Source organism: Tachysurus vachellii, chromosome 5 (genome assembly GCF_030014155.1).
Source record: "Tachysurus vachellii isolate PV-2020 chromosome 5, HZAU_Pvac_v1, whole genome shotgun sequence".
In the NCBI taxonomy this organism is placed as follows: Eukaryota; Metazoa; Chordata; class Actinopteri; order Siluriformes; family Bagridae; genus Tachysurus; species Tachysurus vachellii.
Window position 1 is genome coordinate 30,527,871 of NC_083464.1, and position 24,154 is coordinate 30,552,024.

The following is a 24,154-nucleotide window of genomic DNA, read 5'->3' on the forward strand; positions in this document are numbered from 1 at the left end:
GACAGACAGACAGACAGCTAGTTAGATGTACAGAGGAACAGCTGATTTGACAGACAGACTGACAGAATGAAGCACTAAGATGACAGCTGATGGACAGACTACACATCCTGACTGTTTATAAGTGACTAAAGGCAGGTAGAATTAAACCCATTTTTAACACGGGTTTCATTCACAAGTAGTGCAGAGATGGTTGTAGATAAAACTCAGATGTTTTATAATGAAGAAACGAGGCTTAAATCACAGGTCCACTGACTAGCTGTACACTTGACTGGTGGTTTTATCCTACCTACATATTGAACAAACAATCACTAAGCCGTTTGGGCTTCGATCCAAAACCTGTGACGGCGCTTTATAACGTAATGTAGCGCTAACATGCTAAAGCTAACATGCTAAAGCTAACATGCTAAAGCTACCGCCGCTCCGTTTAACATGAAAATACTCACCAACAAACTGCTCTGTCTTCTTGTTTCACTCACACACACCTCACTTTGGCCAAACCTTTCGGAATATAAATATTTAATAATTTACTACATCGTTACTACACTCTCAAATCAACACACTTCCTATAGCGAACTCTCGTACACACTTGACCTAGCAACCTGTAATGCACGTGACTGCTTCCAGACCGATGATTGGCTGTTCATGACATAGATACACCTACATAGATGTCGCCTTGTATATTGAAACGAATGCGTCAACTGAGCCGCCATCTTGGTAAGGGGACCTCCTCCTCTTAATGCATCAGCGTCAATGTAGGCAAAGACATAAAATCACCATAAATCGTCATGAATGCGATTTTCTAGTTTTTTTTTTGGTTCGTTCCAAAGGTCAGACATGTACTTATCATTAAGTCCAGAGAAAATTTAAGGTTTTGATATTAAGATAATCAAATTTTTTCACACTATAATGCATAGTGCTAGTAGGCCCAAGTTTATTACTTACATTCTCTCACTTAAATGTAAAAATGAGTAAACTTTAAATGAACAATCACTACTTACCTTATAGCCTACTGCATGTAACACTGCTACAATGGTGTGACTATACATGTTCATTTAAACATTTAAATTGTATTGGTTTATTAAATATGATACACAAAGCAATTTGAAGGTGGAAGCAAATCACAAATTTTAGAGGAACATAATGTGAAAGTTAGATAGTTGAGGTGAAAAAGACCGTTCTATCTTTTCTTTATTCCTGTTTTATTCCTATAAAACAACGTTTATGTCGAGAACAGGAGAAAAATTAAGTCGTTATCACAACAAAACAACTTTTCTGTCAAGAACAGGAGAAAATTAAATCGTTATAATGACAAAATAACGTTTATGTCGAGAACACGAGAGTCGTTATCAGGACAAAACAACGTTTGTTATGTCAAAAACACAAGAAAATTAAGTCGTTATCACGACAAAACCTTTATGTCGAGAACAGGAGAAAATTAAGTCATTATCACAATTGTCTTGTATAGTTTGTATAGTATAGTGTTATGTCTGTACTTTTGAGAGTCACAAACAGCTGGAACCAAATTCCTTGTGAGTGTCAACACACTTGGTCAATTAACCTGATTCTGATTCTACGTCGGGGGGCACGGTGGCTTAGTGCCCCCCGTTCTTAGTGGTTAGCACGTTCGCCTCACACCTCCAGGGTCGGGGTTCGATTCCCGCCTCCACCTTGTGTGTGTGGAGTTTGCATGTTCTCCCCGTGCCTTGGGGGTTTCCTCCGGGTACTCCGGTTTCCTCCCCTGGTCCAAAGACATGCATGGTAGGTTGATTGGCATCTCTGGAAAATTGTCCCTAGTGTGTGATTGTGTGAGTGAATGAGAGTGTGTGTGTGTGTGTGTGCCCTGCGATGGGTTGGCACTCCGTCCAGGGTGTATCCTGCCTTGATGCCCGATGACGCCTGAGATAGGCACAGGCTCCCCGTGACCCGAGGTAGTTCGGATAAGCGGTAGAAGATGAATGAATGAATGATTCTACGTCTATTGTGTGTAGATGGGGACACATAGGAGCCAGTCACCAATAGCAGCCGTATCCTTAACCCCGGTGGCCGTCACAATGAATCATGTTCACGCCCCTTGTGACAGACAGGCTATGGAACCCAAATAGAATAATTTCTTTAATGTCCTTGAATGTACAATTATAATACATATTAGGACTGATTAATTACAGTACAGATGCACAATCAAACCTTGGAATGGTACAACAATATCTAAAATCTGTCCTGAAGAAACTTAACAATGGCTTGGAAAAAGACATGAAAATATTCCACAGCTATGACAAGATAAAAAAAACAGCAGATAGAAAATATTTCATATTACATTCAAAAAATATTATCCATCCTGTGGCACAGTTTTGTTTTCACAGTTTTAATGTTTTATGGTTTTAACCTCTTTAGAACATGTGGGTAGTATTTGAGATATATCCTCATGGCGATGTGGTACGCATCCCCACTCGGTTTGGACGGGTATCTTTTCTGGTTGTAGACGAAGCCTCTCTCGATTTGGAACACAGCCTTGTTGAAAGCATCCTGCTTGAAAGGTTGGCCGCTGTCGACACACTTCACGAGAGTGCTGACAAACAACCTCCAGCGCTGCGTGTAATAATCCTCCATTAGCCCCGCCCACTCTTTGCTAGCATAGTCCAGAATGTTGCCATCAGGTCCCCATAGTGTGATCTGGTTCCTGGCATTCAGCTCGTACAGCTCCGCCTCTTGTTCATCCGTTCCCAGCGACCGTGCTTGATCAAGCCACGCCCCTAACAGGAAATGTACATCACTGGAAAGCAGGTTGTCCAGTTCGGGTAAGAGGTCGTAAGTGAGCACACCTCCAGCTGTCAAGAGTTCTGGAAGCTTCTGGGCCTAATTGTAGGTGGTTAAATAAGTTGTTAAATTGTTTTGCTAATAACGTATGAAAATAATTAACATCAATTTTTACATCACTACCATTGAGCATATCAATTCATTTAAATCTCAAAAAATGAAAATAATTAAAAAAAAAAAAAAGGAATTTGTCTTACCTTGAATGCATCTCGTATTTCTTCGTAGAACTGTGTTGTCAAGAGCTGAACAGCCTGACGAGTTACATCCACCAAATCATAACGGAATGTATCAACAGAGATCAGCGAAGGTGCTGCTAACAACATCAGCTTCCACGCCTCATAGAGGTCTCCTGGGGTGTACCAAATTTCAGTCTGCATCTTCAGAGAGGGTCGGTGCACCATAGGACTCCGGTTGTGGTTCTTGTACCCAGGAATGGTACAATTGTACACACTCCTAAATAGCAGACGCCAGGCAATTGCCAGGCTCTCGTTAGTGGAACCATAACGGCGCAAGGCATACAGCGTTGCCCATTTGGTCAAATTGACTGCTTCGTTGTGCCATGCCAGCTCTGCCATCAGCTCGTAGATGACTGGATTTTGCTCGATGCCCTCAGGTGCAATGCCCAAGCCCACCAGAGTGGAACCAGGGAACTTGGCGGCTTCGAAAGGACCAGCGTTAATGTGCTCCACTGCACCAAACAGGCCACTGTTGCCTCCAAAGTTATGAAGCATGCACCAGATAAAAGGCTGACCATAGAAGGAATTGGTGAAGTTAAAAACAGGCATGGACTCTGCAAAGAGGTCCAGGACAATCATACGTCCCTGAGGTACACCGTGGAGAAGAGCCTGGATCTGTGGTGGTTTCCAGAATTCTGGACTGCTGATGAATAACCAGCCCTGCATCAGCCAAATGGCCTGAGGGTCCACTATGAAAAAGACAAAAAGTCAATATGAGTGGAATGCCAAGAAAGAAGTTCCTTCCAACTTTTAGCAGGTAATTAAGATTTAATTGACTATTTGGTTGGAAAGAAACAAGGACGCCTGGGGACACCTGAGGTCATAGTGCTGAATACTGCACTACTAATTGAGGTCAGATATGCTGGGTCAGAGGAGGCAGGCGTCATCTCGTTAAACGTGTCTGTGTTGTAGATGTGGTCTGTCCCGAACTCTTTAACCACCAGCGACAGGAACAAAGAGCCGATGCTCAGGAACAGTGGGTCACGTGGGTCTAGTACATATGCGCAGGAATACGTGCAGTTAAAATGGCTCCACGGGCCCAGCTTGGTCACGTTGGCTTCAGGAAACAAGCTAAGGAAGAAACAGAAAATCTGTATAAAAGTTTGCCTCCCTTTGGTTTTGGTTTAAAGGGAAATGTAACTGATGGAAATGTAACTCTCTCTCGTTTGCTTGTTTTCTAGATTCCTGATAATACATCAAGACCTTGGACAATATCTTCATCAGACTAAGATGTTACGCTAGGATTCTTGGTTACTAATGTGTCATAAGTGATCTAATTCAAGCATCCGTGAGCCAAGTTCAGAAGAATGGCTTAGTCTGTAATACATTATCCGAGTTTGAACTCGAACTTTGAACTTGCTGCTTGAGAAATATATAATCACTCTGAATACATAATTTTGTAATAACAACAAACCTGGAGTGTTTTATGCCTCTTCGAATTACCACAGCAATTTTAGCAGCAGGTTTGCCTACACCTGCAAATCTTCCAACCAATCTGAATTGAGGATTTAACCACCCCTTTGCTACCCTGTTAACAATAAGTTGCCATCTTGTGCAGATTAATCGGTTATGTATTTACCGTGTGATTCCCCGAGGCACGATTCCGGAGAAGGCTGGCAGAACAGGAATCATTCCCAGCGACCTCATCCGCTCCAAGATTTGAACCTGCAGGGAAGAAAGTCATTAATGTTCACATTTTGAGTTACTTTTTAGCTTTTAAATCTCTAGTGGTTAAGGTGTTGGGCTACCAATCGGAAGGTTGTGAGTTCGATTCCTACGTCCACCAAGCTGCCACTGCTGGGCCCCTGAGCAGGGCCCTTAACCCTCAATTGCTCAGTTGTATAAAAATGAGATAAAATGTAAGTCACTCTGTATAAGGGTGTCTGCTAAATGTTGTAAATGTAGTTACAAATGCATTTAATCAGAATAAGTTCAAACACAGGGGGGCACAATGGCTAAGTGGTTAGCACGTTCGCCGCACACCTCCAGGGTCGGGGTTCGATTCCCGCCTCCACCTTGTGTATGTTCTCCCCGTGCCTCGGGGGTTTCCTCCGGGTACTCCGGTTTCCTCCCCCTTTCCAAAGACATGCATGGTAGGTTGATTGGCATCTCTGGAAAATTGTCCCTAGTGTGTGATTGCGTGAGTGAATGAGAGTGTGTGTGTGTGCCCTGTGATGGGTTGGCACTCCGTCCAGGGTGTATCCTGCCTTGATGCCCGATGACGCCTGAGATAGGCACAGGCTCCCCGTGACCCGAGGTAGTTCGGATAAGTGGCAGAAGATGAATGAATGAATGAAGTTCAAACACACACACACCTGTAGAGAGCGCTGTTTGGTGTGCCAGGACTGAGGCAACGGGCCTCCCCACTCAAACAGATTCCCCATGCGATTCCAAGCGAGGAACCCTGGACCCGTAAAGAAGTCATCGATCTCCTTCTGTTTTAGACCCAGAGACGTGTAAACCTAGATCAAAGAGACAGAACGAGGGAACGAGAGTGAGACAGAAACACAGGCATGTACAATCGAATATTTACTATATTGTAAGAGTACAAACTGACGGTTAGTTCTTTGGATGTTTTATATGCAAAATATATAAATATACCAATAATCATAAAGAATAAAAAATATTATTGTCGCTGTTGTCTTTATTGCTCTTGCCTCAGTGTGATTGCTGTCATTATTGTAGTCAGTAGTATTGTCATTATTTCTGTCAGAAATTGTTATTTTTATGGTTGTTTCTGTTGCTATTTCTTTAAGCGCTGTTACCAGTATTGTTGTCATTTTTGTCCTTGCTCCTGTGGTCAATTGTATTGGTCTCATTATTGCTATAATCATTATAGTTGTCATTAAAGACATATGTACAGTAGTGTGTGTGCGCTAAACACCCTCTGCATATCCGTGGGACTCTGGGCTATAGTCAGAAATGTGACCTATAATATGTTTAATGTATTATATTTTTAAAATATACAATATATAAATCTGTGTGTTTTTAGATACATTCCAGAGGATGTCGTGATTGTGAGATTACCTCCTGCCACAATGCCTCCTGCCCGGTGAAAGCCAGGGGCAGATTGATGCCATTCAGTGCCATCCAGTCGATCTCTCGTTGCCATCGTGGCCAGTCCCACCACACGGTCGAGTAGCTCTGAGTGCATACGTTCTGGTAGTACCTGAATCTGGGTACAGGTGCAAAAGCTTAAGCTTCATTGTGTATGCTAGCGTCTGCAGCTTTTCATGTAACTTCCTCCATGTCGCAACTATTTTTTTATTTAAACGTATCATGTTTATAGAGTATCATGTTGTTCTCGGACCTGAATACTAGAAGTCATATTCGTCAGGACAGCATCACGAACAAAGGAACACTTACACTACACAAAACACTAAGGAAGAATCGGAGGCTCGACAAACAGAAGGACACGAATCTTCTTGGAACTTCGCTAATGATGGTTCAAAACAGTAGCTTAAGATGAGATGAATGTAGCCTAGTGGGCATGTGGTAGCCTAGTGGTTAAGGTGTTGGGCTACCAATCAGAAGGTTGTGAGTTCAATCCCAGGTCCACTGTTGGGCAGGTCCACTCCTGAGCAAGGCCCTTAACCCTCAATAGTTGCTCTGGATAAGGGCGTCTGCCAAATGCTGGAAACATAGCGTATATTAAAACGCACCAGCTCCCTCTTACCTCAAAGCCCACTGCACCTCACACCCTCAGATCTACCAGCACTTCTTGACTGGTTCCACCAGGTTCTCTCAGGGTAAGAGGCAAGTACACAACAAGACTCTTTTCTGTTCTGGCACCGGTTGGGTCCGGACAGCTAAGTCACTGGCTATTTTGACCTGCTTATTCATGAAAGCACTTCAACTAGCACTTCATTCCCTGTTTGTTGCATATATGTTTATAAAAACCAATGATAGAAACTTTATCACTTTTGTACGTCACTCTGACAAATTTGGTTGTTTTTTGATATAATGATGTAAATGTAAACGTGCAGTGTGACGTCACTTGCTATGGATGACACCTTGATGACGTCACAGCCAGGGGCGGTTCTAGAGGCGGGGCTACAGGGGCCCTGGCCCCTGCTGAAATCTGATTGGGCCCTGATTGGCCCCCCGTTCCATCAATCGTCGACGAGAAGAGCAACCGGAGAATTTTTTACAACGATCACAGATGCAATTCCACCCCCAAACAATTGGCGCCACTCGAGCGTTTGAAAAAGGAACGACTGCCGGAATGTATTTGCACCGTAGTGAATAAATTATTTTGTGTGCTTGAATGTACCCTGCACTTGGCCCCTGAATGTAACATGTGGCCCCTGAATGTAACATGTGGCCCCTGTTACAGAAAAATCTTAGCACCGCCACTGGTCACAGCTCACCTGTGCTGCGTGCTGATACGCAGAACACCTGTGATGTGGGGTAAAGGTCGGGGCACGCGCAGCTGATCCCCAGACCACGACACGTGGCAGTTACAGTAATACTTCAGGTAATAATAAACGCCAGCGGCCGCCGCCACACCGCTACTTCCCACCACAACTGTTCCGTTTTTCGTTGAACGGAGCTCGCACACGTCCAGACCAGGTGGGGAAACGGAGCTGTTGACGGACACGATGAAATCTCGCGATGTTTCCCCCAACAATCTCCTCAGCAGTTCGAGCACAGCTCCGGTTTGGGTTCCATCGCTGGCTTTCGCCTGTAAGTGATCCAGTGTCTGAAAGCGTCGATCTCCAGAAACAAACCCGAGTATGAAGCCAAAAAAGAGGAGGAAGAGTATCGGCTGGAACAAAACGTGCCTTGTTGGTGTCATTTTTAGTCCAGAACCAATGATAACAACAAGGAAACAAAACTTCCTCTACTGTTTACCTCGTGTCCAATCACACGCGTTCCCAGGGCAGAGAGATCCAATTTGGACCAATAGGAAAGCTCTAAAACAAGGCGGCACTTGATTCTGACATGTAAAGGAACGTTAACGTGTTTAGAGATTTAAAGTATAGTTTATTTTATTTCTAATAAACCTGTGATTTAGGCACCTTAAAGATACAGCAGTCGATTCGCTTTGTTCCTTTGCTTATACAAATCACTTGGAGGACATGTAGATTCTAAAAAGACAAATCTTCCCTTATGCACTTTAAATAAACATAGTAAACATATATATTATATAAAACATAACCACTAACATTTCTGTTTAAAGGGGGGTTTGAAATATTTCATAGTTTCTACACTTATGTTTGTCTGCATGAGATTTTATAGATATCGGTGTCAAATATAATAATGTCTCGTTTAACACCCATGAACAAAATCTCTAGTAAATGAAATCGCAGTGAAAATGATGTATAATAATAATAATAATAATAATTCATATCAAAAACAATGTGTACCAATTGTCATTTTTTCTAACAGTTACTAATTTTCCAGACACCATGAACGATCTTCTACACCGCCGTGACTGCCGGGATAGAATACACATAACATTTAAATGTTTTTATTAATAAACTAAAATGACTATATTTATGACCATAGTAGTGAGGGGAAAAAATCTATATGGTCTCACAAGATTAAAAAAAATAAAGATTAGATAAAGACTTCAAGTGCTATGATCTGGGCTTAACCCGCCTGTCTTTCAAAGATAACCACATCACTATATGTTTGTCTTTTTGGATTGTTTTCATGAGCAGAATAATCCTAACCGTGTGTGTGTGCCCTGCGATGGGTTGGCACTCCATCCAGGGTGTATCCTGCCTTGATGCCCGATGACGCTTGAGATAGGCACAGGCTCCCCGTGACCTGAGGTAGTTCGGATAAGCGGTAGAAAATGAGTGAGTGAGAGTGACTGAGAATAATCCTGACCATCAACCGTTAGCACTTTACTAGTTTTCTTAGTGTCAGTGTGCTACCATTTAATAGAATTCTTTGTCAGTCAATTAACATCTTTGTCTAATTGATCCATTGACCTCAAGCTTATAACTGATGCATGAAGGCGTTCAGAGGTGTTGACTTGTGACACACATGGTGATAAAGTTCAGAGAAGTTAGAAAACAAAGAAATGCATACAAGAAGAACAAACGAAACATGTAAAGTTTGAGGAACATGTGGCATCGTGAACGTGTTACATACAGTATGACTGTCTACTCATCACTTTAGAAAGAACAAAAATTTGGTCATGCCTGCAGCAAGAGCGATGGTGTTTAAATCAGCTGGCAGTAAATACACTGGAATAAACACACAGACTGTGGTAAAGGGAATAACGTTGATTATCTTGTTACAGTGGCACCTGTTAAATGGTGGGTCACATTAGACAGAAAGTGAACAGTCAGATCCTCAAGTGTTGGATGCAGGAAAAATGGTCAAGTGTAAGGATCTGAGTGATTTTGACAAAGTATTTAATGTGGATTTTACTTTGTTTATTTACCTAAACATTATTGCACACAAGTTCACCCCTTCATGGCAACAGTAGTCCCTAACTACATTGGTATCATTCAGTAGGACCATGCTGTTCAGGTATGGTTTCGGGAACATAGGAGTCCATCTATTTGGGATGTGTTGGTCAAACAGGACTTAACGGATCTGCTGCTAATGTCTTGTTGCCGAATATCACCATACCTTCAGAGATCTTCTGGAGTCCATGCTTCAACGGGTCAGAGCTGTTTTGGTGGCACAAGAATACAACATTAGATAGGTGGTTTTAATGCTATGACTGATCAGTGTATTAGTGTGTGTTAGACATAATGAGGGAATCCTTTTTTTAGAGCTGTGATCCACAGAGCTGTGATTAGATCTGTGCTAGTTGTTGACTTGAGTTGTAGCAAAGACTTCTATAAACCCATGAGACCAACTGGACATCTATTAGGACATTTAAACTATGATCAGGTGTATAAACCACTTTTAGTAGATGCTATGTAAAACTTTGCCCCTAGGATCTACAGTAGCTCATAGAGGTTATGTAAAATGAACCAGAAGAGGTCGATTAAAACCGATGTTCTCGTTCAATACGATGTTGAACGGCACTTGAAAACGGCGAGTGAAGCGACATGTTGTCGCTGTTTTCTGTTTATGAGTTAAAAAACAGAAAAACCTATTTGTTCTCCCTCGTGCTTACGTTTGTGGAAAAGTTGCAGCTAGCAATTACAGGCACTTAACAAATGTTTAATGTCTAATCAGTAGAACACACCAGAAACATTTATAATTTAAAGCATTTTAATGTTTTCACTGCATATTTCAGCCATAATATACAAAAAAGTGGGGAAATCCGGCTGAGGTTACCTCATGAACGTGTGTGTGTGTGTGTGTGTGTGTGTGTGTGTGTGTGTGTGTGTGTGTGTGTGTGTGTGTGTGTGTGTGTGTGTGTGTGTGTGTGTGTGTGTGTGTGTGTGTGTGTGTGTGTGTGTGTGTGTGTGTGTGTGTGTGTGTGTGTGTTCCTGGAAGCAGAGCGCCATCTTAGATGAACATGGAGGGGGGTTTAAACTGGAAAACACAAGGAGAAAACTATTCTTCTGGCTTAAAAATGATTTAGTACAGCTTGTGATATTATAGATTTTTAAATATTCCGGATTTTGTTTCGAAAAAAGTGTATAATAGTTAGGTTGGGTGATTTGTTTTACAACCTAGTTTGTTTTTGTTTACGTGTTAGCAAAGCTAGCTAGCTAGCTAACCTTCACTCCCAGTCGGCTATGGCGTCTTCTAATCCAGGTATGTCATTCAGCGTATAACAGTTAATATAAATAAACACAAATCATTATTTTATCGTATATAATAATAATATTATTTAATTATTTATATATATTTTAAACTACCTACAAAGTGTTACAGGGGAAAATTAGCATGTTAGCATGTAGCTAGTGTCTAAATGTTGATAATGTCTATTCACATTGACAGTGTTTGGGGCTTAAGTTACACATTTTATTTCATATTTTCTGTCATTTCTTTAGCTTTGAGGCCCAAAAACCCATTTTGTTACGTTATTGTTGTGTAGCTGTCAAAATGAGCAAGTTCCTGTTCCTTTAGCTAACCATGCTAGCAGGCCGAGATATACTAATAGTAATATTGAGGGAAAAGTTTTTTTAATATGACGACATTTTTTGATTATGTTACAGAATTTGTGTTGTAAATATTAGGTGTATATGTCGAACGATAGTAGAATTACAACGTAATAAAACTAAAACCTTTAAGTTTAACCGCGGTTTTTTATTTAATAACTATTAACTGGGTCGCTGTATGACTTTTACTTCATGAAGTTGTAGCTCCTTTTTAGTAAAAGTAGTAAAACTAATTCTTTTTATTTCCTATACGTTTAAACTCCTATCGCGTTATTACTCTCCTTTTACAGCTACATTTTAATGTTGTAGAAAAAAAAAACATTGATCCGACCAACATGGCCAGTTTTTTTATTTAATTTTTTTACTGTAGAAAATTCATCCTTAAACTGTTCTTTACAGATGACAGTGTTAGAAAGTGCTGACACTGGAGACTCCTTCCTTCGATCAGTGTTAAACTTTTATCAGGTACTAGGGTAATCAGGTGTCACAGGGCCTTTTTACACCCGGTCACTTCACGTGTTGTCTCTGATCCGATAGCTATCTGATTTGTTAAAACTGTTCCATTTACATTAGGCCACATAAATGCGTCTCAGCGAATCGGATATTGATCCGAACTTTCTACTCACGCCCAAAATGCAAATATATTTTACCTCATTTCCGGGGTAATTGAAATGGAACACGCTTTGGTGAATGCAGTTGCTACAAAAAACAGCATTTACTGTTTGCTGCATTTTCGCTGGCGGCAGAATTGCAATTTAAGACCCAACGAGACACCTGGGTGAAAGATCGGAGCCAGCACTGATGGGAAAACGTTTCTTTCTGGCGTGATGCACGACCTTTGAGTGACGTACTTCCGTTTGGGAGGAGTATAGCGCTGACGTATGTGGCTTGAACAACCACATGCATTTACACCTGTCCAGTTTCATCTGAAATGCGTCCCAGACCACCTCCTGAAGTGGTCTGAACCATCGGATTTATATCTGTCTCGAAACCATTTCGGAGGGCATTTACACCTGGTCTTTTTACGATCGGATAGCTATCGGATCACAGAAAACGCATGAAGTGACCAGGTGTAAAAAGCCCCAAAAAGAAGACGAAAAAACTGGTTACGACGGTTATGCTACAAAAAACAGTGTTTACTGTCTGCCGCATTTTGGCTGGCGGCAGCAGCGCATTTTAAGACCCAACGAGACACCTGGGTGAAAGATCACCTGCGAGTGACGTACTTCCGTTTGGGAGGAGTATAGCGCTGACGTATGTGGCTTGAACAATCACATTCATTTACACCTGTCCAGTTTCATCTGAAATGCGTCCCAGACCACCTCCTGAAGGGGTTTGTTCCATCGGATTTATATCTGTCTCGAAACCGTTTCGGAGGGCATTTAGACCTGGTCTTCTTACCATCAGATAGCTATCTGATCACAGAAAACGCATGAAGTGACCAGGTGTAAAAAGTCCCAATGTGGTGTGTAATTTGTATGTATATTAGGACTTTTCCTTGTTACGGTCACATGACGAGCTACAGGTTTTGTCTTAATAATTTTAAGACAGAACGAAAGAGAGAGAGAGAGACGAAGGAACAGCAACGATAGTAAGGATCCTATTTTAAATGAGAGCTCTTCTGCAAAACCTGCTTTTAATACACAGCCTTAGATGGACCATATAATGACAAACATTATAAATAGTGCAGCGTCTCGTGTACCGTGCAGGATTCTGCTGCCATTTTTAATAACAGCTGGTGCTGCTTGATCTGACAGCCGAGCTGAACGCAAGGGTTTGTTTTTCCTGTGTTTTTTAAGATGTGTTGACATACGCCGTGGATTTCTTTTTCCAGACATGCCTGATGTGCCCAATCTGGGAATGTCAGTGCCAGCCGGATCTCACGCCAGCGCCGGAGCCCTCGTGCCGAAGAGCAGCAACAAACGCTCTGCCGCGTAAGTGTGACGTCTGCAGAGTCGCTTTATCTGTACAAAATCGTCACGATTATTACACGTTTATTCAAATATTATTCTTTATAGTATTAGGAAAACATCTTTTTTTTTTTCTCCCCTTCAGCTCCGACTATGAAGATGATGATGGAGGGAAGCTCTTCAGGTGAGGGATCATCTAATTGAAAACTCTTTAATCTTCATTTTTTTTCCTGTGTGCGAGTGCACCATTTCTCTTTTCCTTAAAACGAGCCCACCCAAGAGCCCACCCTTATTTCTGTTCGCTCTTCAGGTGTGACGATGAAACTGGCAACTCTAATGACAAGGAGCGGTTCGCCAGGTACTGATGGCTGGATGGAGATGTGGAAGGAGATGAGCAGAGACGGTGGTGTCTCTCTCTCCTCCCTGCTCTTCTATCCACCTGTCTGTTTTCCTGTCTTTGGATTAATAGGCCAGCCGGCATGTTTGTCTGCCTGCTTCATCTCTCTGTATGCAGAGGTGTTTGTTTGGTACTGTTTCTGCCATTCTGCCTCAGTTTGGTTCTGTCTAAGCATTACTCTCACTTCGAAAGAGTCTGAGTCTGTAATCTTAGCAAACCGACTGTCTCTGTGCTTCCAGGTCTGTCTGTTAACTTAAGACACATCTGTTATTCCAGAGGTGTCTTTAACAAACCGTCAGTGTCCCTGCTCTGCAACTTATAAGAGAATTGAATTGAATTGCATGTTCACTTTCTGAATTCTTTTCTTTTGAGCACTTGACCTCTCTTCCGTTTCCCCCCCTCTTTCCCTCCTTCCGTCTGTCTGTCTCCGTCTCTCTCCGTTTCTGCTTCTCAGGTGACCCGAAGAGATCTTTCCTTCCCTCACTTGCTATGTCACTCACACACTTCCAGTCCCAAAACTCATCCTTTTGTTTGGAAAGATTAGACATATTTTAATTTTTTTCACCTTTCACACACGTTTTTATTTTTTTTATTCTCTTTTCTCCCCCTAGTTTGAATTTTTTTTTTTATTTTTTTTTTTGCTTGATCTCGTTGTACCATCTCTCTCTCATTCATTTCATATCTTGCTTCTATGCATTGGTGACCTTTTGACCCCAGGGAAAACCACAGCGAGATCGAGCGACGCAGACGCAACAAGATGACCGCCTACATCACAGAGCTGTCGGAGATGGTGCCCACGTGCAGCGCGTTGGCACGGAAACCGGACAAGCTCACCATTCTGCGCATGGCTGTGTCTCATATGAAGACTCTGAAGGGCAGCGGCAACACTGGAACAGACGGCGCATACAAACCATCTTTCCTTACAGATCAGGTCTCTGTCTTGTGCACACAAACACACACACACACGCGCGAACACATCTGTTTTATGCTAATGTTTATGCTGAATTCCAATATTACCAAATGAGGACTCGTCTCTCTCTGTAGCTGCATCCAAAACCACCTACTAGAGTAAATATTACATATTGTGTAACAAACACTTTGTAGAAATCAGTGTTAACTAGGAAGGCTTTCTCAAACCTGTAACCCCGAACCTACACACCCATCCAATTCTAAAACACCCCACGCATGAAGTAGGACGGCTGCACTTCTTGTTTTTCACCGAGAGTCACGTGGCTCTTCTAGCCAGCACGGATTGGCCTAGGACGTGTTTAAACTCTCAGATAATAACAAAATCAGCGTCAATCCTGACCCAGTACTGACGTCACCCTGTCTGTTGGCTCCTGTCTGCAGGAGTTGAAGCACCTGATACTGGAGGCAGCAGACGGTTTCCTCTTTGTGGTGTCGTGTGAGAGCGGCCGTGTGGTATACGTGTCCGACTCGGTCACGCCAGTGTTGAATCAGACGCAGTCCGATTGGCTCGGCTCGTCTCTGTACGATCAGCTCCACCCCGATGATAAGGACAAACTCAGAGAACAGCTGTCCACCACTGAGAACAACAACAGTGGTGAGGGAACTCTCTCTCTGTCTGTCTTCTGGTGTCTCTTCCTGTCTCCGTGTGTCTTTTTCTACTCGCTCTACTTTACTTTCTCGCTCTTTTGATTTGATTCAGGCCGCATGCTGGATCTGAAGACAGGCACGGTGAAGAAGGAGGGAAGCCAGTCGTCCGTGAGAATGAGCATGGGGGCGCGACGCTCGTTTATCTGCAGAATGAGGTGAGACGTCAGTAGCATGCATCTTAACGTTTCCTTAAAGGTGGGGTCTCCGATGTTTGAAAGCCAATGTTGACATTTGAAATCACCAAAACAAACACGCCCCTAACCCAAATGGGTCCCACCCCTGTATTGATAGCTCCGCCGACACATACATACGTAACCCAGGCAACTAATGGAAAGAAATGTGTCTTTATCATAGCTGAAGGGAAGAACAATACGATTGTAGATAAACAAACAAGCAAAAATGACACACAAGCATAATCATGTAAAGGACAAAGGCATATATTAGTTCTGTGTAACAAAGCAAAACCAACGTTACTCACCTATCGAGAAGGAAAAAAGCGCCTCTGCGTCTTAAGTAAAGTTGGTCACATATTCACAGATTGGAGTTTCCTGAGTCAATAACTCCTGAGCTAAACACTGTTACTACACAAAACACGGTTGTAGCTGCGTCTCTACATTACTACGATAGAAAAGAGGTGTTATTTGTGTAGTAACAGTGTTTAGCTCAGGAGTTATTGACTCAGGAAACTCCAATCTGTGAATATGTGACCAACTTCCTGCTCCTTCAGTTCTCTCCAGCGCTGGAAAGCTGATCCTATATTAACACGTCCCCTCTTCTTACCTTATCGTAAGTCTTTCTTCTCTTTCTTTCTTTGTTTTTATCCTCCATGTCAATGTTAAAACCGCTTTCTGCTAATGTCACACATGCGCACTGAACACTCTCTCCGCCCATATTGACAAGACCCGCCCCTTTCTGCTCATTGGCTACACGTTAGTTTTGTTTTTGTTTTGTTTGGCGGCCCGACGCAGTTTTCTGAAGCATTTCTCAAACAACGGAGACCCCACCTTTAAATCCTCAATCAGAATGAAGAAACGGTCACACCATGCTGACCAAACTGAAGTACAGTCTTATATTTCCAGTCTTATCTCAGGAACAGGCCAGTCTGATTAATTTCATGGCTGGTTTCAGTCAGACTGTTGGCTTTCTGTGACATTTCTATGCTGTTCTTGCGTTTTCCTTTTACAGCCACAGAACATCAGTGTGCTCATGTTGTGTTAACTGTCGAATGCTTGTCTCTTAGGTGTGGTACGACTCCTGTGGATCCCATGAGCATGAACAGACTCAGCATTCTAAAGAGCAGAAACAGGTAATACCCCTAAAACTCCTTGTTTTCTCCTGTTTGTTTTAATACGTGTGTGTGTTATAACATATATATATTTCTATATTTGTACGTGAGGAGCGGCTTGGGTCCTGCTAAAGAAGGAGAGCCTCAGTACGTGGTGGTGCATTGCACAGGATATATCCGGTCCTGGCCTCCTACAGGTAACACACACACACCACACACACGCATACACACAGTATTATTATTGTCTGCACAGGCTTGTCTGTCCCGAGTGCAGTGGGATCGCCAGGGTTCCACTGCTCACGTGTCTTAATAATTGTTTCTTCATTGCTTCTTTTTTAGGTGTTTCTCTGTCTGAAGAGGAGTGTGAGACCGGACAGGGCAACCGCTACTGTCTAGTTGCTATAGGAAGGCTGCAGGTAGGGGTGTGTGTGAGAGTGCGTGTGAGAGTGCGTGTGAGAGTGCGTGTGAGAGTGCGTGTGAGAGTGCGTGTGAGAGTGCGTGTGAGAGTGCGTGTGAGAGTGCGTGTGAGAGTGCGTGTGAGAGTGCGTGTGAGAGTGCGTGTGAGAGTGCGTGTGAGAGTGCGTGTGAGTGCGTGCGCATGCGTGAGAGTGCGCGAGAGTGAGAGTGCGTGAGAGTGCGTGTGCGCGAGAGCGCGTGTGTGCGCGCGCGAGAGTGTGCGTGCGCTTGCGTTCGTGCGCGTGCGTGCGAGTGCGTGAGAGTGCGTGAGTGCGAGTGCGTGCGTGAGAGTGCGAGTGCGTGCGTGAGAGTGCGAGTGCGTGCGTGTGTGAGAGTGCGAGTGCGAGCGCGTGTGTGAGAGTGCGAGCGCGTGTGTGAGAGTGCGAGCGCGTGTGTGAGAGTGCGAGCGCGTGTGTGAGAGTGCGAGCGCGTGTGTGAGAGTGCGAGCGCGTGTGTGAGAGTGCGAGCGCGTGTGTGAGAGTGCGAGCGCGTGTGTGAGAGTGCGAGCGCGTGTGTGAGAGTGCGAGCGCGTGTGTGAGAGTGCGAGCGCGTGTGTGAGAGTGCGAGCGTGTGTGAGGGAGAGTGCGAGCTCGTGTGTGAGGGAGAGTGCGAGCTCGTGTGTGTGTGAGAGAGTGCGTGTGTGTCAGTCCTGAATTCCGTAGCTCCTTCAACTTGCTCATCCCATCGTCCTTATCCGCATGTCTGTCGTCTAGGTGACGTGTTGCCCCAGTGACAACAACATGAGCACGATCACTGTACCGGTGGAGTTTATCTCTCGGCACAACTGTCAGGGGATGTTTACGTTCGTGGATCATCGCTGCCTGGCTACAGTAGGCTACCAGCCACAGGTAGGTCTCAGACAAATGTGCCGGTGCAACTTCTGAACTAAAAGAACGGGTTTTGTTATTTTTTGATGAACCTGCTAGCTGTTTATTTATAGACCATGTTGTGGTGTGTGTAGGAACTCCTGGGAAAGAACTTTCTAGACTTGGCTCATCCTGAAGACCAGGGACTCCTGAGGGACAGCCTCCAGCAGGTGTGTTATTGTAAACGGTCAAAGGAAAATAAAAACCTACTTATATTTCCACATACGGATATGTGTAGCTTTACACATTGTATGAAACCCAGCATTTGATAGTCTTTAGGGATGATGATGATAATTGCGACCTCCGTATCCAGGTGGTCAAGCTCCGGGGACAGGTTCTGTCCGTGATGTTTCGCTTCTGCACGAAATCAGGCGAGTGGATCCTGATGCGGACGAGCTCCTTCACTTTCCAGAATCCCTTCTCGGAGGAGATCGAATACATCATCTGTACCAACACTAATGTCAAGTGAGCATGTACACGCAACGTACACACCGCGGTGCTCGTTTCAGGAAAGACGTTACATCGTCAAATATATTTGTCTACCCTCGACCAGACACACACACACACAGCAATATGTACAGGTTTTGCAGACAGGAGCCAGAAGGATGAACAGGTGGATAACAGGAAAGACTGGAAAGTTGTACAGGGGAGATAATAGACAGATGGGTAGATAGACGGATTAAGATCGATAGATAGACGGACGGAGCAAAGCAAACATATCAGAATTTAAGCAGATTTGCACATTTTACAATTTGATGTATGTCTTGCGTGAACGTTTCTTTATTTTATCGACAAAACATTTAAATGGATCGCTATGAGAGCAGCATTGTGCCCCTGAGTGGGGAAGAAATGTGTGTGTGAAAGAGAGAGACAGCTGGATTGATAGCAAATAAACAGATGGAAGTGTAAATAGTGTAAATCCACTTTGGTCTTGGATCTGCACTTCTCCCCTAATCCCTCCATCCCTCTTTGACAGTAAAGCTCCGAATCAGGACTCTCTCCCCCCTCTGTCCTCCCCCAGGGGGGCATTACCTGCCCCTCTGGGGCAGAACAGCCCCAGCTGCCCCCCAGCCTCCAGCCCGGGGCAAGCAAAACATAGCAGGTGAGACCAGATAACCCCATTATACCCCTCGTGCCCTTCTTTCCAACCCCGAAAAGGACTGCCCTCTACATCAGTCCTTCTGCTTTTCTCTCTATCTTCCTGGCTCTTCTTGTATCTTTCTCTCTCTGTGTTGTGTAGCTCTAATCAGCATGGCAGCACCAGGTAGTTTGGGGTGTCTCTGGTTCCCGGAGTTGGTGTCCAGGGTTATGGGATGCTGTTTCCTGGGTGACTGGTTTATTGGTCATTGGTGGCGGGCTACAGCGATCGGCAGGTTGTGCCTGTTCTGACTGTCCTTTCTGTTCCTCCGTCTTGTGTCTGTGTTGTAGGCAGCTTCAGCAACAACAACAGGCTGAGATGGAGGGTGGAGGGAGAGAGGAAATCTATGAGGCCGGACAGGTGGCCCTTCCTCAGGTAAACCTACAGTGATAAACTACACTAACTAATTACTTCTGGGTCCAAAGTGATGGTGAACATGTGGTAAGGTGACGGATGGATGGATGGATGAAATGATTGTTGTATGGATGGAAAGAAGGATGAGGATTGCTTGAGAGCAAGGATGGAAGGACATGTACATGACTGGTTATGTAACTTCCATGTATGTAACAGATCCTTGGATGGACAGAAAGGTTATTGATGGAATGATGAGTGGCTGATTTGGTGGAAAGACTAATAGATGGTAGAATGATGGGTGGAAAGGTTGTTGGTGTAAAGAACAACGGGCGATTGGAAAGTTAGACAGATAGGAAAGGATATTCATGCAATAATTTCCACTTTGAGAGGAAACTCGATTGCTTCGGACATCGGTGCACTCTATAGATATATAAGCCCTATGTATGTCCTCTGACTCCTCCCACCCAGACACGTCCCTCTTGTAGTCTTGTATTGATGGAATGATTGAAGGTTCAGTTGGGTGGAAAGATGGATGAAAAGGTGCTAGATGGAATAACAGTTCATTAAAATAATGGAAAGTGGGAAATTAGTTTGGATGGATGGATGAAGCATTCACACTTCTCTTTCCAACTCTCAGGTTGCAGTGCCGCCAGTAGGACCAGATCCAAGTAAGGCTGAACACACACACACACACACGCACACTTATCTTATCTCTGGTAATAACCAAACACTTTCTGATCATCTGTAATGATCACCGAGGGACTGTTAGCGACTCTGGGACACCAGTGTGCATGTTTACATACATCATTTTGAGATCTGATTAGTCAACAGATCACTGCTGTTTTGCAGGTTCTAGGTTATTGCAAGGGTTTTTCAGACTCGTGTTAATTTAATGATGTGCACTTTGTTGATGGTCTCTTATTAAAGTCAAATAGATCTTTTGTCCATACATAGTGAGATGAAACCCATAAAGTCTTCTGTAGCCCATAAAATAAAATGTAATACTAATTTTTTTTCTCCCATTATTTTCTCAGATCATTCTAAGGTTTTGTCCTCCAGTGCACCCCCTACTGGACAGCAGGTTTATAGTCCTGCCTCATTCAGCACTAACCCACGTGCTAATGAGCCCTTCAGGTACCCCGCTCAGGCACAATAGTAAAGTATTAAATGTTCGTGTCATTAAATAATACTGTGTCGTTAAATACTGTGTCGTTTTCCAGGCAAGCTCCATTAGCAACCCAGATGTTGTCCCACATGTCACGTCAGAGCGCCCCCTCTGGTCTCCCTGTGAACAGCACCAGCCCAGTTCAGACCCAGAATGCAAACCCTGCAACCCCTGCTGCATGGGCTCAGCCACGGGCTCCTTTCAGCACACAGGTCGTTAATCATCATCATCATCATCATAAAAGAAAAGGACAAGTTACTTGATTTTTTTTTTTTAGTTTAATAGATTAAAAATTAGCGTTTTTAAAGCGTCTCTGTGTGACCTGCAGGCAGGGAAGAGTCAGTCACCTCAATTTTCAGTGGGAAATTTTAACGCCCCCCCTTCCTCCTCTGCATCCTCCTCTTTTGGGCAAATGGGCGGAGCCTCAGCAAATGTAGCAGCCAACACGAGTAATTACTCTCAGATGAACGCCCGCAATCACCAGTCCACTAACGGATACGGTAAGCGCTCAAAGATGACCGACTGTGCTTTCTGTGTTTGTGTGTCACAGTCTCTCACGTTCCCTCTCTCGCTCACACCCCAGGTGATGTGAGTCAGTCAGGGCAGCAGTTCTCCTCCAGACCACCAGAGGCAGCAGCGTGGCAGCAGTGGCAAACTCAACCGCATCCACACAACTCAGCAGACACACATCCTCATATACAGAACAGCCAACCTGAGATGTTTAACGTGAGTATTATATATGCACAATACACACACAGACACACACACAATACATGCATGTATATTGCAGTAATTAAATGAACACGATGCTCTATACATAGACGTATCACACATTATTACTCGCCTACCTGAAACAGGATTTTGGATATTGTAGTTTCACTATCATACCGCGTAGGGCACATCAGCAGGTCACTCGGACGCTATCGTAGTGAGAAGGTCACAAGCATACGATCATCATCACATCATTTAGGACGTTTAAGAGACACACAGACATCCTAGGGCCATCCTTAAAAATATTCTTGTTTGCCGTAACCCGACCGACCTTGTCAATTTAGGACCGACTCAACATGACGTCATCTATGTTTACACTATCGGTTAACGGATGTCACACTATGGCCTGTGCGTTCGCTTCGTCTCGTCCTCTCATTCGCTGTCAGAGTCGACGGTTCGCGCTTGATAACGATGGCTGCGGCTGCAGTAAACAAAATGTCTATAAAGCCTGCATCAAAATGAGGTTTGCAATGATGCGCCCGAAGGAACGGGTTGAAGACCCAGTCAGTGACGTCACGATATGCTAATTTGTTTAAAGTCATACCTACGTAATCACCGTCGCCAAAATTGTACTTTTTTTTTTTTACATTGAAACCTGAAAAGAAAATAGACCTAAATTCCGACCCTTTTTTATTTATTTATTTTTTTTAAAACTGTTACTGCAAACCAAAATATTTTTAAGGATGGCCTTGTGTGTAACAGTACGTACTAGAACAGGGAGCAAGTGTCTGTCAATAGACCAAAAAGGTACTAAGGAGGTACAGACATATCTCGATGGAAACTGTGCCCCGCCTACATATTTTTTTTTTATTCCCCTGCAGGATGTTTTGTCCATGTTGGATTCATCTGCGAACTTCAGCAACGAAGACTTCACCGAAATGCCCATGTTCCCTCCATTTCCTGAGTGATCTCTTTAATCGTTCTTTTACTTCTTCTTCTTCTCTAGTTTCTCAAGAAACAAAACAAGGGGAGATTTGTTGAAACCTTTCTTTTTTTTTTTTTTTAAGTTGTAATATAACGCCTTATAGAGTAAGAGTTTTCCTCTACGGAGGAAGCAGCTGTGTTCTAATAACCACGCACAAGTGCACAAAGTGAGCACAATCAGTCCAACACACTGAGATAGGTTTCTCCCGTGCGCCCCCCGAAGCACGCACAAACGCACGCACACCCCAACCGAGACCTTCGCAGGTTTGTAGCCCAAACACAAGGAATGTGTCGACGTTCAATTTTATGTTTGGTAGCAATAATTGTTTGATATTTTACAATATGATCACAGCATAATAGATCTATTTTTGTATAAAGTGGTGGTCCTTATCCTGCCTTCTAAACGGGACTGCCTTTACTGCACTGCCTATAAACGCTACCTATGTAGGGCGCCCCCTGCTGAGCAGAGCACAGAGGTAGCGACGATATTTTAACAACGATGCGAATCATGCGATTATTATATCGTATAGATGAAGACAGACACGTGCCTAAGTAAATTCCCACGCAAGGAACAATCATCTGAAAGCAGCTTGAATTATTATTATTATTATTCTCATTATTCTCATTATTCTCATTACCCCATGCAACTGTCTTAGAAAAGAAATGAAAGAAAAGTCCAGAATTGTTTCTTTTTTCTATTTATTATTTTACAAATCTATTATGAAAGTCTCAGAAAATGACTCAATAAATATCTAAGAGTTTGTCATGCTTAATCTGGTTCTGGTTTAAAATGCATATGCAAATTAGCAACCACGCTAGTATTCATTTTTTTTTAATGCCATTTTCCACAAACAAGTTGTAAGTACAACTGCGGTGCTCAGTTATTCAGTTTCGTTACTTCATCTTCGGAAATCGCTTGTTCAAAACATTTTTCCCTAAACGCTTCATGCCTACGATTGTATATACAAATTTTTTTTTTAAATTAAACAAAAATGTAATTAAAGTTAATTACATTTGTATTTAATTCCGCGGGCAAATATCAGTTGAAATCGAGCTGTTTAAATCTAATCACTTGCTTTGTTACAGAATTCATTTTGGCTTGTGGCTTTTGCTTGTTTGTTTTTTTTTGTTTTTTAAATTAAGTTCATTTATTTTAATAACGTCCATGTGCGTGTCTGGGGACGTGATGAAATCTACGATCCAAAGATTCCAGCGTTTTGCCATTTCGAAATGTTACGTGTTTGACGGAAATCTAAATATCTAAAAGTGTAGACACACTTCATGTTAAAACAGCAGCTTTTTTTGTGATGGGGTGAAAAGTGGAGGAAAAAAAAAATCCATTTCCAGCTTTAATGTGAAAATGATTCTATAACTTATACAATGCTATTGAAATCCAAAATGTGAGGGTTTAGAGGGGAAACAAAAACCCAGAATATCATAACTGCATAAGTATGTACACCCTATGAGATCATTAAAGGAGCTGTAGGTCTTTCTGTCGTGTACAGGTTGCTCCTTACGTATGATTACCAACTCCTGTGAATTCTTTATCTGAATACAGAGCCAAGATAAACTTTATATGGAAACGTTTGGTTCGATGAGACAACTATTGAACCGTTTGGCTGTAACTGTAGAAGGTCTGATGAACATGGTGAAGCATGGTGGTGGTGGCAGCGTCATGTTTTAAGGAACTGGGGTTTTAGTGAAGGTGTATGCGATCATGAGTAGCTACACGCAACGCAGAGAAATATTCCCTTATGCAATTAGGTTAAAGAGTGCTTATTTATTTAATTATTTATTTATTTTTAATCTGTGCTATTGTATAGGTTGTAATTCTTACGTTAAAGCTGGAAACGTTCCGATATTATTTTATCCCTTTTTTTAATATATATATTTTTTCACACATCAAAAAAAATCCTGCTCTTTTACCAGGAGTGTAGTTTTTATATCCCTTGCATTTCTTTTCATCCTTCTCTCTATGTACTTCGAAAGAAATCTTCAATCCAAAGACTCGTTTTTTGTAGTTGCTTTTAAATGTATTTTTATTTACCTTTTTTCTTTTTCTTTTTCTTTTTTTTTAAAGAATGGGTTACGTGTTTGTTAAGGGGCGTGTCTTACTTATGATCTGATTTGCATATGCAAGTTAGGCAGGAGGGATGTGACGAGGTCGATTGATTTATTCTTGTTTATTATTGTTTTC

At 42.9% G+C, this 24,154-nt stretch overlaps 3 protein-coding genes across 5 annotated transcripts in view; 1 reads left to right on the forward strand and 2 right to left on the reverse strand.

Annotated features, from left to right (window-relative positions):
- The window catches only part of coasy (CoA synthase), a 5,847-nt gene extending 5,243 nt beyond the window's left edge, over positions 1–604 (reverse strand). The window contains exon 1 of the mRNA XM_060871076.1: positions 444–604. The gene's annotated coding sequence lies outside the window, so the exon portion shown is untranslated. The remainder of the gene's footprint in view (positions 1–443) is intronic.
- A 1,103-nt stretch (positions 605–1,707) lies between these two features.
- Positions 1,708–7,894, reverse strand: naglu (N-acetylglucosaminidase, alpha). The gene is made up of 7 exons (XM_060871077.1): positions 7,421–7,894; positions 6,078–6,225; positions 5,366–5,512; positions 4,630–4,715; positions 3,865–4,121; positions 3,012–3,739; positions 1,708–2,853 (listed from the first exon to the last, which is right to left on the reverse strand). Exons 1-7 carry the CDS (start codon positions 7,846–7,848, stop codon positions 2,371–2,373), a joined length of 2,277 nt encoding a protein of 758 aa, XP_060727060.1. The 5' UTR covers positions 7,849–7,894; the 3' UTR covers positions 1,708–2,370.
- A 2,417-nt stretch (positions 7,895–10,311) lies between these two features.
- On the forward strand, positions 10,312–24,027 carry arnt (aryl hydrocarbon receptor nuclear translocator). 3 transcript variants are annotated; one of them, XM_060871078.1, is made up of 21 exons: positions 10,312–10,727; positions 12,909–13,008; positions 13,130–13,168; positions 13,295–13,342; positions 14,099–14,312; positions 14,732–14,945; positions 15,051–15,153; positions 16,239–16,304; positions 16,395–16,480; positions 16,623–16,699; positions 17,453–17,587; positions 17,701–17,775; positions 17,919–18,070; positions 18,582–18,707; positions 19,034–19,118; positions 19,735–19,765; positions 20,132–20,231; positions 20,318–20,474; positions 20,591–20,762; positions 20,846–20,988; positions 21,855–24,027. In XM_060871078.1, exons 1-21 carry the CDS (start codon positions 10,709–10,711, stop codon positions 21,939–21,941), a joined length of 2,229 nt encoding a protein of 742 aa, XP_060727061.1. In that variant the 5' UTR covers positions 10,312–10,708; the 3' UTR covers positions 21,942–24,027. The 3 variants fall into 3 exon arrangements, with proteins under 3 accessions (XP_060727061.1, XP_060727063.1, XP_060727062.1); XM_060871080.1 differs by lacking the exon at positions 18,582–18,707; XM_060871079.1 differs by lacking the exon at positions 13,295–13,342.
- The last annotated feature ends 127 nt before the right edge of the window (positions 24,028–24,154 follow it).

Excerpts from the sequence above, each read along its gene's own strand:
- naglu (XM_060871077.1), bottom strand. The coding sequence starts at position 7,848 with ATGACACCAACAAGGCACGTTTTGTTCCAGCCGATACTCTTCCTCCTC. Across the intron at positions 3,740-3,864 it reads ATTCAGCACTATGACCTCAG|TGGACCCTCAGGCCATTTGG; the intron begins GTGTCCCCAGGC and ends TCTTTTTCATAG. Across the intron at positions 2,854-3,011 it reads AAATACGAGATGCATTCAAG|GCCCAGAAGCTTCCAGAACT; the intron begins GTAAGACAAATT and ends ACCTACAATTAG.
- arnt (XM_060871078.1), top strand. Across the intron at positions 14,313-14,731 it reads CATCTTTCCTTACAGATCAG|GAGTTGAAGCACCTGATACT; the intron begins GTCTCTGTCTTG and ends TCCTGTCTGCAG. Across the intron at positions 20,763-20,845 it reads CCAGTCCACTAACGGATACG|GTGATGTGAGTCAGTCAGGG; the intron begins GTAAGCGCTCAA and ends CTCACACCCCAG.